A 13,452-nucleotide genomic window follows, 5' to 3' on the forward strand; every position below is an offset into this window, starting at 1 on the left:
GCAAAAAGTTCAAGCAGCTGATTGTTTATAATTCTTCACATCTAACAATTTCTTCCCGCACATAGCACAGATACCTTTCTTATATGCACAGGCTTGACAATAATGAGATCCAACCTGGTGAACTTTTTGTCGGCAAATCTTGCAAGATTCAAACTTCTGAGTGTAGGGATTAAATCTGGCTTTGCTGGCTGTGAGTGCTTTGTTTTCACCAATTCGTCTGCCTCCACTCTCAATTGTATTTCGTGACCCTGACTTCCAGTTATCTGGAGTGATTACTTTTCCGAGTTTCTTCTCACATTTTGAACATACCATGATGAAATAAATTTCCTCTGAAATAAGGGGATGAAAAATTGAATAGCTAGATGTCTGGAAAAAGGGTGCATGTTGTTTCCCAAGGTTTTTCAGGAGAACAGTTGAAATACCTAGTATCTATAGACATCCTTGATTTTTTTAACCATACACCCTTCCTAAAGTTTACAAAATGCAGGAAAAACGATACAAACTTTGTTCTGTATTTCAAAAACCTATTTAAATAATGATAATGGTGAGAGAAGTGTTTTTGGTTGTTGTTAGTATAGGTACCTATAGGTATGTTTCTTTAGCATTACTTACCTAATTAAGTGGAAATCTGTACCTAATCATCAATAGGTATCTATGTCACCAACTTTGCTTGACTATGCTTAATTTGTTGGTTTGAAAATATTGAAAATTTGAAAATAAGGTAATTCCTATTCAAAAACTAGAACGTCAAGTTTTTCCATCTTTCCACATTACAAAAATACAAAATTTAAAATTTGAAAATTTGAATATTCCCGCCCACCAAAAGAGTAAATAGCAAACAGTGTTGCCAGATCATGCGGATCAGTTGGAGGCTAGATTTCACTAGATCTAGCATCAAAGCGGTGCTAGATTTTTATTTGTTGAATAATACTGAAAAGTGGGTACCTACCTACCTAGCGTAGGTATTTCTTTTATTATAATAAAAAGAAAAAATACCTATTATATTACCTATCTATTAATATTATTATGATTATTTATTTCCTGTACACGATTTAGTAGGTATTTGTAATTTTATTAATGTAGGTAGGTACCGTAGGTATTTCTTTCATTATAATAAAAAGAAAAAAATACCTATTATTACCTATCTATTAATATTATTATGATTATTTATTTCCTGTACACGATTTAGTAGGTATTTGTAATTTTATTAATGTAGGTAGGTACCTACACTACCTACCTCTTACTAGTCTACTAGGTACCTACCTACCCAGAAATTAACTCAAAAATTTTGAAAAAAAAAAACTACTCACGGCTTAATACTCACCGGCTAACTTCAGGTCCTTCAGGATAAAATATGTTACTCATTTTTGGTGTCAGAACATGACAATAGGTATTGTAGGTATAATATAGGTACCTACCTGAAACGAAAGTTTGAGCAGAAGTGTCACCAAAACTCCCCAAAGAAACAAGAATTTTTTTTTTTTTTTTCAAGTTTTTTTTTTTTTTTTTTCTTTTTATAATATACATATATGTACCTGAAACGAAAGTTTGAGCAGAAGTGTCACCAAAACTCCCCAAAGAAACAAGAAATCATTTTTTTTTCCAAGTTTTTTTTTTTTTTTTTATTATTCATTTTATAATAGGTATTGTAGGTATTATATATATCTATACACCTATACATACGTAGGTATCTAAGTAGGTAAAGAACTCGTTACACACTCTGTTGTATAGTTATAGTTATAAAAGTAAATTTTTGATTTGTCTAATCTATGGCACTAAAAAAACGAACAAAATGATTTCAGTAACTTCCTACTATAAGAGCTACATACCTACTTTGTTAATTGTAATTTAATTAAACATGAAACATTAACATATACCTTGTTCATATAACAATTAAAGCTAAAAATTCCAAACATCCTTATTAGGTAACCTTTGCCATTGCTGACTGTTCCCACATAACAATAAAAAATAATATCAGATTTTATGCACATTCTATAAAGTCTTAATTGTATCTCTTACTTCGCCATTCAAATAAAAAAAGTAGAGCTCACAACTTTCAGGTCTCTCGCACATTCGAAGCGTAATCGGGCGACTTTTAGGTATGTGCGAGAGACCATATTCTCGAAAATCCGATTTAAAATAAAAAGTTCAATCTGTAAAGCAATCTTGGTTCCTGTTACAATAAATTAACATTAACATAAACATATAAAATATATATAACAAATATAAAATAAACAAGAAATATAATGCTGGCACCATGTTCTGTAATTTTTTTGTTAGTTTACCCTACAATCCTACATTTTTAACAATGAGAAGCTAAAAAAGTGATACCTATATATCTAACTAAAAAAATTTTCATATTGAACCTGTTCTATTTTCTTCAATGAAAATACACAAATTCGCAAAACGGGCTCCACCGCACCGATTTTACTACATTTTCTTGTACCGCGCGGGTATTTATAACATGGGTAGTCTTTCCAGAGCTGAGTTTCTTGAGAACCGATTAGTTTCCAGAAATCAACGTACAAAATGTATAAATCTCTTCATGTCTATGTACGAGTTTCACGATATCGTTTCAGTAACAATATTGTTACTTCTGATTATCGACTACAATTTGAGTCATTGACATCTCTGTCGTGCCATTTGTCCCGTTGTATCGCCTCTGTTCTGGTGATGGCACATTGGATTTTGAAATAGGTGAAACTGTGAACGTGGAAGAATAGGAGAATTTAGTATTTTGGTCTGGTTCATCTGGTTTGCGTGATTTTCTTATCTTAGGATCAGGTATATTACTGGTGGAGCGAGGAGATGCATCGCTGGAGGGTGAGCAGCCACTGAACGCTCTAACAGGTATTCTGGAGCCACTGGACTTGCTAGAAATGCTAGGAGATTTTCCTCTTTGAGGAGAATTTCCAGATGGGGAAGGTGACTTGGATGGGATTCTTCTTTTATTTGGCGAAGGACTTTCGCCATTTGTTTTGTACAAGTTGCTGTTAGTGATTTTGTTAGTGGACGTTTTTAGAGCAAGGATTTGTTCGTCTGACAAATTAACATCAGGAGTTGTCCTGTCATTCATGTTGTTTATAAAGGTTTCTGTTTTGGACGGTGAAGTTATTTTGTTTGATTCCATCAATGTTGATTTGGAGAATGAAGATATGCTACCGTTCATAAGTAAGGACTCATCTGTAGTGAAGTAAACTCCATTTTTGAATATTTTACTGTCGTCACACTCCTGTTCAAGTAACGTCATATCTTTGTCTGAAATATCCAAGATTTCATCATTATTTTTATCTTCGTCTACTTTGATTTCTGTAACGTAGGAGTTCATATCAGGAGGAGGCCTACATCCTACAGGTAAAGAAACTAGGCTACAATATGCTGGAAAGTTATGACATGCGGGTTTGTACATACCTGCTCTACAGATGAGCATAAATAGCAACTTATTCACCTAATAAAAGGTACTATCCTGGTACGCTTACCTTTAGCTTATCATCTTCCAGAGTTCGAATGATGGGAGTGCCCTCTGAAACAAAACGGAATAGTTCAAGATGTAGGTAAAAGATATAAATTAAGTACCTACATAGCATAGGTATACTTAATGTAAATATGGGCTGGTTTTTCACAAATGATCCCTGCCCTGAATTTCCAAACATCCCAACTTCTACCCTCATTATTGCCCATTTTTCTTAAGACCGAAGTCCAAAGATATTCGATTCGCCGGGTTCGATTCCCGGCGGGGTCAAGAAATTTGTATCATGCAAATGATTGATTCCGTGACTGGCTGTTGCGGGGCCCCCTCGCAGGAAAATGAGTAGCTATGACATGTAAATGCTCATAGCGACCGGTGCCAGCATGGTAGGTAAACATTGGATGATAGGATTATTGAGATATTGGGAAAAAATCCTATAATGCTGCAGTGAGCACCAAAGTTGTGACAATAACACAAAGAAATTGCATTTACATTTACAATACTATCACTGTAAGGTCTAAGGTCTCACCAAGTTGTAATCTCTTACCTTTGAAGGCGTGATTATCGAAGGCAAACTTGTCTCCCTTCTCTGGATCAGCTGTCACCAAGACCAAGTGTTCTCCTGAAATCAAAGCAAACTTGTCTCCCTTCTCTGGATCAGCTGTCACCAATACCAAGTGTTCTCCTGAAATCAAACAAAACAGGACACATTAACAATTAGGTCTTACACACTCTATTCACTCTTTTATTGAATGTTGTTCCAGTCTCAGAACACCTGACATCGGAATACTTAACCCTCCGAAACCATTGTTCTGGGCCTTGTTTTAGGATTCAAACCCGGACCCTAACGCTTGCTAAGTGAGAGACAAACACCTCTATCACTATACCTACTACCAAAGCAGCAAGGTTCAACAAATTCCCGAGTTTCGCACTCTATAGAATATTTCAGATCATGAATCTCAATAGTCACCTTTTGAGACTGAAGTTCTGGGTTCATTAACTGAAGATAGACCCGTAGAGGCGCAACATTCAGGTACACGGCTTTCTGGCTTTTTTCATGAAGCTACTGCTCACTCCTCACTCTGCACAAGTAAAGTGTATTGATTGCATTGTTTATATTTTTACTTCATGGTTTGTTGTTCACATTATTTTTCAACATATTTGTCAGCTGTAAATTTTGCTTCTGTTGAGTGGGGAGTGAGAAGTCCTTCGTGGGCCAAGCTACTAGCAAAAAGTTCAAGCAGCTGATTGTTTATAATTCTTCACATCTAACAATTTCTTCCCGCACATAGCACAGATACCTTTCTTATATGCACAGTGGGGAGTGAGAAGTCCTTCATGGGCCAAGCTACTGGCAAAAAGTTCAAGCAGCTGATTGTTTATAATTCTTCACATCTAACAATTTCTTCCCGCACATAGCACAGATACCTTTCTTATATGCACAGGCTTGACAATAATGAGATCCAACCTGGTGAACTTTTTGTCGGCAAATCTTGCAAGATTCAAACTTCTGAGTGTAGGGATTAAATCTGGCTTTGCTGGCTGTGAGTGCTTTGTTTTCACCAATTCGTCTGCCTCCACTCTCAATTGTATTTCGTGACCCTGACTTCCAGTTATCTGGAGTGATTACTTTTCCGAGTTTCTTCTCACATTTTGAACATACCATGATGAAGTAAATTTCCTCTGAAATAAGGGGATGAAAAATTGAATAGCTAGATGTCTGGAAAAAGGGTGCATGTTGTTTCCCAATGTTTTGAGCAGTTGAAATACCTAGTATCTATAGACATCCTTGATTTTTTTAACCATACACCCTTCCTAAAGTTTATAAAATGCAGGAAAAACGAAACAAACTTTGTTCTGTATTTCAAAAACCTATTTAAATAATGATAATGGTGAGAGAAGTGTTTTTGGTTGTTGTTAGTAGGTATGTTTCTTTAGCATTACTTACCTAATTAAGTGGAAATCTGTACCTAATCATCAATAGGTATCTATGTCACCAACTTTGCTTGACTATGCTTAATTTGTTGGTTTGAAAATATTGAAAATAAGGTAATAAAGGTAAACTTTTCTATTCAAAAACTAGAACGTCAAGTTTTTCCATCTTTCCACTATCATTACAAAATTTACCATAAGTCACGCTGTCTTGTAGGTAGATACCTATTCTATTTACTAATGCTATTAGCTTACCTATTATACTTCTAATATCCATCATTAGGCAAATTTGACTTCACACTTGATATACTACTTAGGAGGTAATAAAGGTAAACTTTTCTATTCAAAAACTAGAACGTCAAGTTTTTCCATCTTTCCACTATCATTACAAAATTTAAAACTTACTAAAATTTGAATATTCCCGCCCACCAAAAGAGTAAATAGCAAACAGTGTTGCCAAATCATGCGGATCAGTTGGAGGCTAGAGGTCTGTTTTTCATTCCGACGTGGGTGCGATGCGAACCCGACGCGTGTTTTTCATTCCACTTCCCCTACTTTAGCGTCAACTTGTGAGTATCACGCTAGACTTGCCCTCCAAAAATTCTTTCCTGCGATATTAAGTAGGTGACTAAGCAATAGAACAAAAGTTACATCGCAGCATAGAATAAGAGCGATCGTAATAAACTTGAATTTAACCCCTCAGCATAACTCAAACGAGGGTACAAACCTGAGTGAGGTCCGAGATGGATTGACTTCGGAAGAAGGGGTGAATAATTCGTTCGGCAGGTGTGGATGGGGCTTGTTTATGTCGAAGCAGAGTGCTCGGTCTGGAGTTGACTTTGCTTCCATTACTCTCGGTCTCAATTTGTACCTCGTACGGGGAAGCATAACTGAGGATGGTCAAGGCGTCCTCATAGACCATGTGACGGAAACTAATACGTACACTGGTAATCCGGTCTCCTGGAAATAAAGAGAGAAATGATGAGGAATTAAAACCACCTTACTCAAAGCGATCACCTCAATGTTTGGGCTGATTGAAAGGCTGACGAAAACCGCGGACCCCCTCTGTACACGGGAAAACGAATATTAAAACCACCTTACTAGACATAATACAACTTGCCTTAGTGAAAAAGGGTCTCAGACATATTATCATAATTCCATTCTGATTAAAATGAGAATTTCTAGGCACTTAGTGTGCCAGCAATGACCGTCTTTCAATCAAGAGAGTGGAGAGTGTTTTGTTTGTGGTAAAAATGTTATGGTGCATCGAATCATTCGAAACCCATAGGTACCCATTGTAGGTATAGAGTTACATAAGAAATAAGGTAATACCTACAGTGGAAACGATTTTTGGGCTTCCGACTTTCAGTTCGTCCGATATCCCTATTTTGCATTTGATTCATCGGCATCGTTAGAAAAAATTCGAAAGCGATGTAACCGCAAGCATAGAGATTAATGATATCTACTGATGTACTGTACTGATTCGATCTCGCGACTTGACGTGCCGTCTCCTCATGTAACGTGAATCGCGTGAACTTTTGTCGTCAAAAATCTGATCGTTTTTGGGCTTCCGACTTTCAGTTCGTCCGATATCCCTATTTTGCATTTGATTCATCGGCATCGTAGGAAAAATTCGAAAGCGATGTAACCGCAAGCATAGAGATTAATGATACCTATCTACTGATGTACTGTACTGATTCGATCTCGCGACTTGACGTGCCGTCTCATCATGTAACGTGAATCGCATTGTCGGAAAATTTGTCGTCAAAAATATCATCTATATAGAAGTTAGAATGTTTGGCAATAAGTAATTTGGTACCAGTAGCTCACCACTTTACTCTGTCCTATTTATAGTGCAACATCCTATTTGTATACCTCAGATCTCAAAACCATAAGGTGTAAGGTGAAAAGAAGTCTGCAGTCTGCTTGGTCTGATTTCTGACTATCGTCCAAGCCAGACCTGCCTAATAGATAGGTATATCCTACATTGGTAACGAAAGTCAAACACACAGCCATATTATTACACATAGTAGGTATACCTCAGATCTCAAAACCATAAGGTGTAAGGTGAAAAGAAGTCTGCAGTCTGCTTGGTCTGATTTCTGACTATCGTCCAAGTTTGTGTGTTAACCTTGGAATCTTTGTACCTATTTCGTCTTGAAATTTTCAAGTCAGAGTGTAAACTGGTACCAGAAGGGTTCCATACTCTCTCATTATATCAATTGTAATAGCGTCAAAGTCGTCAAACTTTGTAGAGGCGAGGGCCCCGAAATAGGTACTTTGGAATTATATTGTACCAGTTTCAGCTATGCCTAACATAGTGTATAGTTCCGAGAGTTTCGTGCTCAAGGTGACTGCAGTCAGTTAATGATCCGACTGAAATTACTTGTTTGAAAAGTAAAAAAAAGCAATTACCCGACGAAACTTTACCTGCCGAGTTCTGAGACGGTGTACCTAGAATTAGTCGACCTATACCTGCTAATATTCTTTCTAGTTTGTCCTTTTGTATGATTTCTCAGTGTCATCAACATCACTGAAAGTACATACCAACTTTAGCCTTTTGGTTTGGCCTGGCTATTTACAGAGCAATTAGGTAAGTACCACCTACTCATTTATTCAGCCACAAAGGTTAGTATCTCAGAGAGGCAGTGGGTAGGAGTAATTTGGTACAAGTAGCTCACCACTTTACTCTGTCCTATTTATAGTGCAACATCCTATTTTTACCTCAAAGAACAGGTGTGCATGTGCCAATCTACCAATATACTTCTCAATGAGCAGTGAGTACAGAGCAATTAGGTAAGTACCACCTACTCATTTATTCAGCCACAAAGGTTAGTATCTCAGAGAGGTAGTGGGTAGTTTCAGTTCTTTCTTCCATCTTACATCAGATATGTATGTACGTTATGTGATGTTTCGTATATTGAGACATCGCGCTGTGGACATCTTCACGTGTCGAAATCTTATCTTGACGGGCATTTTGAATCAAGACAATGCCGAGAGTAAGATACCATTGTTAAGCGCCCACGTCTCCGCACAATCACAGAGCAATTAGGTAAGTACCACCTACTCATTTATTCAGCCACAAAGGTTAGTATCTCAGAGAGGCAGTGGGTAGTTTTCAGTTCTTTCTTCCATCTTACATCAGATATGTACATTATGTGATGTTTTGTATATTGAGACATCGCGCTGTGGACATCTTCACATGTCGAAATCTTATCTTGACGGGCATTTTGAATCAAGACAATGCCGAGAGTAAGTGAGTAAGATACCATTGTTAAGCGCCCACGTCTCCGCACAATGGGACATGTTGTCTTCTGGATGAACAAAATGTAAGTGTGTTTAGAGGCATGATGGGATGGTAATGATTTGTTGTCCTTTGTTTAATGTTCTCCTGCATGTAGGCTTGTAGTGTTACAACTAGATGTTGTCTTCTGGATGAACAAAATGTGTGTTTAGAGGCATGATGGGATGGTAATGATTTGTTGTCCTTTGTTTAATGTTCTCCTGCATGTAGGCTTGTAGTGTTACAACTAGGCCAAGTGATGTGGGACTGGGGTTTGATGTTATAGATGTTGCTGATGGGTCAACGCAAAGATGGGGAATAATTGTACGAACGAAATTACGAAAAGAACGACGAAGTGTAGAATTTAAGGCGGAGATTTTTCATGTACAATTAAATAACCTCATTGGCCGAGTGAGTGTCACACTAAGCTTGCACGTCGGAGATCCCGGGTTCGAAAATTTTCCTCAACATATACCTAACCCGACATTGTCAAAGGTTTAATCTAAATTATAATAATACAATTTAAAAGTCATGCTCCTAAAATTCGACGGCTATCCCTAAATATGGCTTAACTCCATACACAAAAAGCCCACTCCGAGGCTTAGCTGTAGAGGCAAACAGCCCTAAAGGATGGGTTAAGAAAAGCCTCTACGAATCTACATAATTATGGAATGAACAATACCTAAGGTCTCACACCTTTTTTATACATACAATTAAACTAACGAGTTCCTTTATTGCAGTAGAAAATTCTTAGAAACATTGAGGATAAAATTGCGTGCCCTTGGATTCGAAGCTGTATTCTACACAATATTATTTGAGAGGTAAACAAGCATTCAGACTGATCAGGGCCGTCATGTGATGCGAGTGATGGCTTTGTCAATACATTTCCCTCAAGGGCAGAAAGCGTTACCTACCAAACAAGTAGACACCTAATAAATTACAATAAATAATAACACGTATACATACAATTAAACTAACGAGTTCCTTTAATGCAGTAGAAAATTCTTAGAAACATTGAGGATAAAATTGCGTGCCCTGGGATTCGAAGCTGCGACCTTCTGGTATTCTCCTGATTACCAGCCCTAAGTTCAAGAAAAAAACATCGCACATGGCAAAAGTTAAAATTCGGCCGCGGCACGCACCGCGCCATCACATCGCGTCGGGTGCTTGGGCCAAAGAATTGATACAGAAATCAGTTTCCATTTCTTCTCTATTCAGGCTGATTTGAAGACAAATCTATTCCCAAATCAGGAGGGCTACCCTGTATATTATGATGGATGTTTGAATTAGAACGCTTTACAAATATTAATTAACGCTCATTAAGACAAAAACTCTTTGGCTTCCCCTGCTCACATCGCACATGGCAAAAGTTAAAATTCGGCCGCGGCACGCAGCGCGCCATCACATCGCGCCGGGTACTTGGGCCAAAAAATTGGTACAGAAATCAGTTTCCATTTCTTCTCTATTCAGGCTGATTTGAAGACAAATCTATTCCCAAATCAGGAGGGCTACCCCGTATATATTATGATGGATGTTTGAATTAGAACGCTTTACAAATATTAATTAACGCTCATTAAGACAAAAACTCTTTGGCTTCCCCTGCTCTTCTATACAAGTAATAAGTCATTATCATTATCTATCATTAGGCAGATAAGACTGAGTTATGTACATACGTTTAGAACCAATATGAATGGGCCGAAATTGTATAAAAGTTTTGTTGATTTGGTGGCACCCAATATACGCGGATATAACCGGTTCGAGAAGTTGCCTAGAATCATTCCTAGTCATCATAAAACCGAAATTGTATATCTAAAAGTTTTGTTGATTTGGTGGCACCCAATATACGCGGATATAACCGGTTCGAGAAGTTGCCTAGAATCATTCCTAGTCATCATAAATAATGCCCGGGTTTGATTTTTCGGTCTGACGTTTTGAAAAAAAGGAATTTCGAATAGGCTCTCCTCTGGTTGGGTTGGGAGTCGAAGAATTCAGAAATTAATTATCTCCGTTAGACCTATCCTAGTCCGGGTTTGATTTTTCGGTCTGACGTTTCGAAAAAAAAAAAGGAATTTCGAATAGGCTCTCCTCTGGTTGGGTTGGGAGTCGAAGAATTCAGAAATTAATTATCTCCGTTAGACCTATCCTATATTTCAAACGGACAAGTGAATTTATCTTCGGTAAAACGAGAAGCAGGAGCAAAGACCTGAGCAATCAGGTTGATTTGAGGTTCAAATCTCAGTGTACTTAAGTAACGGGCAACAACCCTTAAAGAATGTGACTGTTAGGAGTGTATAGTAGTGTAGGTATAGGATACTAGTAAAAATCCTAGAAAAAGCATATTATACCTTTATCGATGTCGGTACAAGTTAACAGCCCTATAAGAATGTCAATGTAGAATTGTAGATACCTACTGGTAACAACCCTATAAGAATGTCATTATAGTAACAACCCTATTAAAATAATGTCACTGTAAGTACTAGTAACAACCCTCTAGGAAAAGAATGTTGCTGTAGGCACCAAGTACTGGTAAATAGTGATAGAGTTCAACTCTCAGTGTAATGGGCAACAACCCTAAAAGAATTTGACGGTAGGAGTGTATTACAGTATTAGGTACCTACTTCTAGTACCTAACAAAAACAATCCTAGGAAAATAATGCCTTTATCGATGTCGGTACTAAATAGTATAACAATTAAGATAACAACCCTATAAGAATGTCACTAGGTATAAGTAACAACCCTATAAGAATGTCACTATAGTAAAAATTAAAAACCTATAAGAATGTTATTATAGTAACAACCCTATAAGAATGTCACTATAGTAACAACCCCATTAAAATAATGTCACTGTAAGTACTAGTAACAACCCTCTAGGAAAAGAATGTTGCTGTAGGCACCAAGTACTGGTAAATAGTGATAGGGTACCTACTTCTAGTACCTAACAAAAACAATCCTAGGAAAATAATTCGATGTCGGTACTAAATAGTAACAATTAAGATAACAACCCTATAAGAATGTCACTATAGTAACAACCCCATTAAAATAATGTCACTGAAAGTACTAGTAACAACCCTCTAGGAAAAGAATGTTGCTGTAGGCACCAAGTACTGGTAAATAGTGATAGTAGGTCTACTATCACTAATCAAAAGGCACCTGGTAACCTTTACCACGTCAAGACTTGGGCGGGCGTAGTCTACTTAGATTAATATTCATTCAATTTATTCTAGGTATTTGCGGTAGTTATGTAGGCACGTAATTACCTACCAACTTGCGGTTGTAATATGTACATTGGTAATGAGGTACGATAAAAACAATCTTTTCAAATCCGCGGAAAACTGTTAATGCAAACTTTGAATGGCATAGGTACCTCTCTACGTCTACGTCTCTACTACCTCATAACATAACTACTAACAAGCTTAGCTTGCACTATTTCAACTATTAGAAAGACTTGCACCCCTTGGGGGAAAAATCGCACATCAAAAGCAACCCACGTCCGCGTCGCACGTAGGAACAAAATGACGATCTTTGGCTGAGAGCTTGTTGGCGGATAGTACCTTACAGAGGTTATAGGTTTTCTGTTTTGAAATTATGTAGGTACGTAATTACCTACCAACTTGCGGTTGTAATATGTACATTGGTAATGACGAGGTACGATAAAAAATCTTTTCAAATCCGCGGAAAACTGTTAATGCAAACTTTGAATGGCATAGGGTCCCCTGAATGTAACATTGTAAAAATATAGTAGAAATATCTAATATGTCAATGGGCAACCCAAATTACTAGACAGTTCGTCTATAATAAATGACATGATTATGAATTGATGATACAGACAGACTGTCCTGTCCAATACTCCTATAAACCATCGACTTGCGTACCTATTTGCAAACCCCTCAGATCCTACATCCCGGGTGCTCGGTTCATTTAGGGTCCCCTGAATGTAACATTGTAAAAATATAGTAGAAATATCTAATATGTCAATGGGCAACCCAAATTATATATCTATACACCTATACATACGTAGGTATCTAAGTAGGTAAAGAACTCGTTACACACTCTGTTGTATAGTTATAGTTATAAAAGTAAATTTTTGATTTGTCTAATCTATGGCACTAAAAAAACGAACAAAATGATTTCAGTAACTTCCTACTATAAGAGCTACATACCTACTTTGTTAATTGTAATTTAATTAAACATGAAACATTAACATATACCTTGTTCATATAACAATTAAAGCTAAAAATTCCAAACATCCTTATTAGGTAACCTTTGCCATTGCTGACTGTTCCCACATAACAATAAAAAATAATATCAGATTTTATGCACATTCTATAAAGTCTTAATTGTATCTCTTACTTCGCCATTCAAATAAAAAAAGTAGAGCTCACAACTTTCAGGTCTCTCGCACATTCGAAGCGTAATCGGGCGACTTTTAGGTATGTGCGAGAGACCATATTCTCGAAAATCCGATTTAAAATAAAAAGTTCAATCTGTAAAGCAATCTTGGTTCCTGTAACAATAAATTAACATTAACATAAACATATAAAATATATATAACAAATATAAAATAAACAAGAAATATAATGCTGGCACCATGTTCTGTAATGTGCGAGAGACCATGCATATTCTCGAAAATCCGATTTAAAATAAAAAGTTCAATCTGTAAAGCAATCTTGGTTCCTGTTACAATAAATTAACATTAACATAAACATATAAAATACTAGCTGAATTCCGTCGCTTCGCTCCGGAATCCCGCTAGTTCATCCCGAGGCAT

The 13,452-nt window shown here is 36.9% G+C and overlaps 2 protein-coding genes and 1 long non-coding RNA gene across 6 annotated transcripts in view; all 3 read right to left on the reverse strand.

The window, feature by feature from the left end:
• Positions 1-5,954, reverse strand: part of LOC103515728 (cysteine-rich PDZ-binding protein-like) — a 15,878-nt gene extending 9,924 nt beyond the window's left edge. The window contains exons 1-2 of one of the 4 annotated variants that reach the window (XM_026828324.1): positions 4,898-5,589; positions 4,507-4,770 (exon numbers count right to left, since the gene is read on the reverse strand). In XM_026828324.1, coding sequence (XP_026684125.1) covers positions 4,706-4,770; positions 4,898-5,135 — 303 coding nt within the window. In that variant the 5' untranslated portion in view covers positions 5,136-5,589 and the 3' untranslated portion in view covers positions 4,507-4,705. The other 3 variants (XM_026828323.1, XM_026828322.1, XM_026828321.1) reach the window with 3 other exon arrangements.
• Positions 9-586, reverse strand: LOC103515729 (cysteine-rich PDZ-binding protein-like). The gene has a single exon (XM_026828326.1). The coding sequence runs from the start codon at positions 310-312 to the stop codon at positions 10-12; it is 303 nt and encodes a 100-aa protein (XP_026684127.1). The 5' UTR covers positions 313-586; the 3' UTR covers position 9.
• On the reverse strand, positions 1,208-13,278 carry LOC113470124. Its single transcript, XR_003393301.1, has 3 exons — positions 12,689-13,278; positions 1,536-1,673; positions 1,208-1,418 (listed from the first exon to the last, which is right to left on the reverse strand). It is a non-coding gene; the product is annotated as an uncharacterized LOC113470124 (long non-coding RNA).
• Between the last annotated feature and the right edge of the window lie 174 nt (positions 13,279-13,452).

The sequence above is a fragment of the Diaphorina citri genome, unplaced genomic scaffold, assembly GCF_000475195.1.
Source record: "Diaphorina citri unplaced genomic scaffold, Diaci psyllid genome assembly version 1.1 scaffold1407, whole genome shotgun sequence".
NCBI classification, from domain to species: Eukaryota; Metazoa; Arthropoda; class Insecta; order Hemiptera; family Psyllidae; genus Diaphorina; species Diaphorina citri.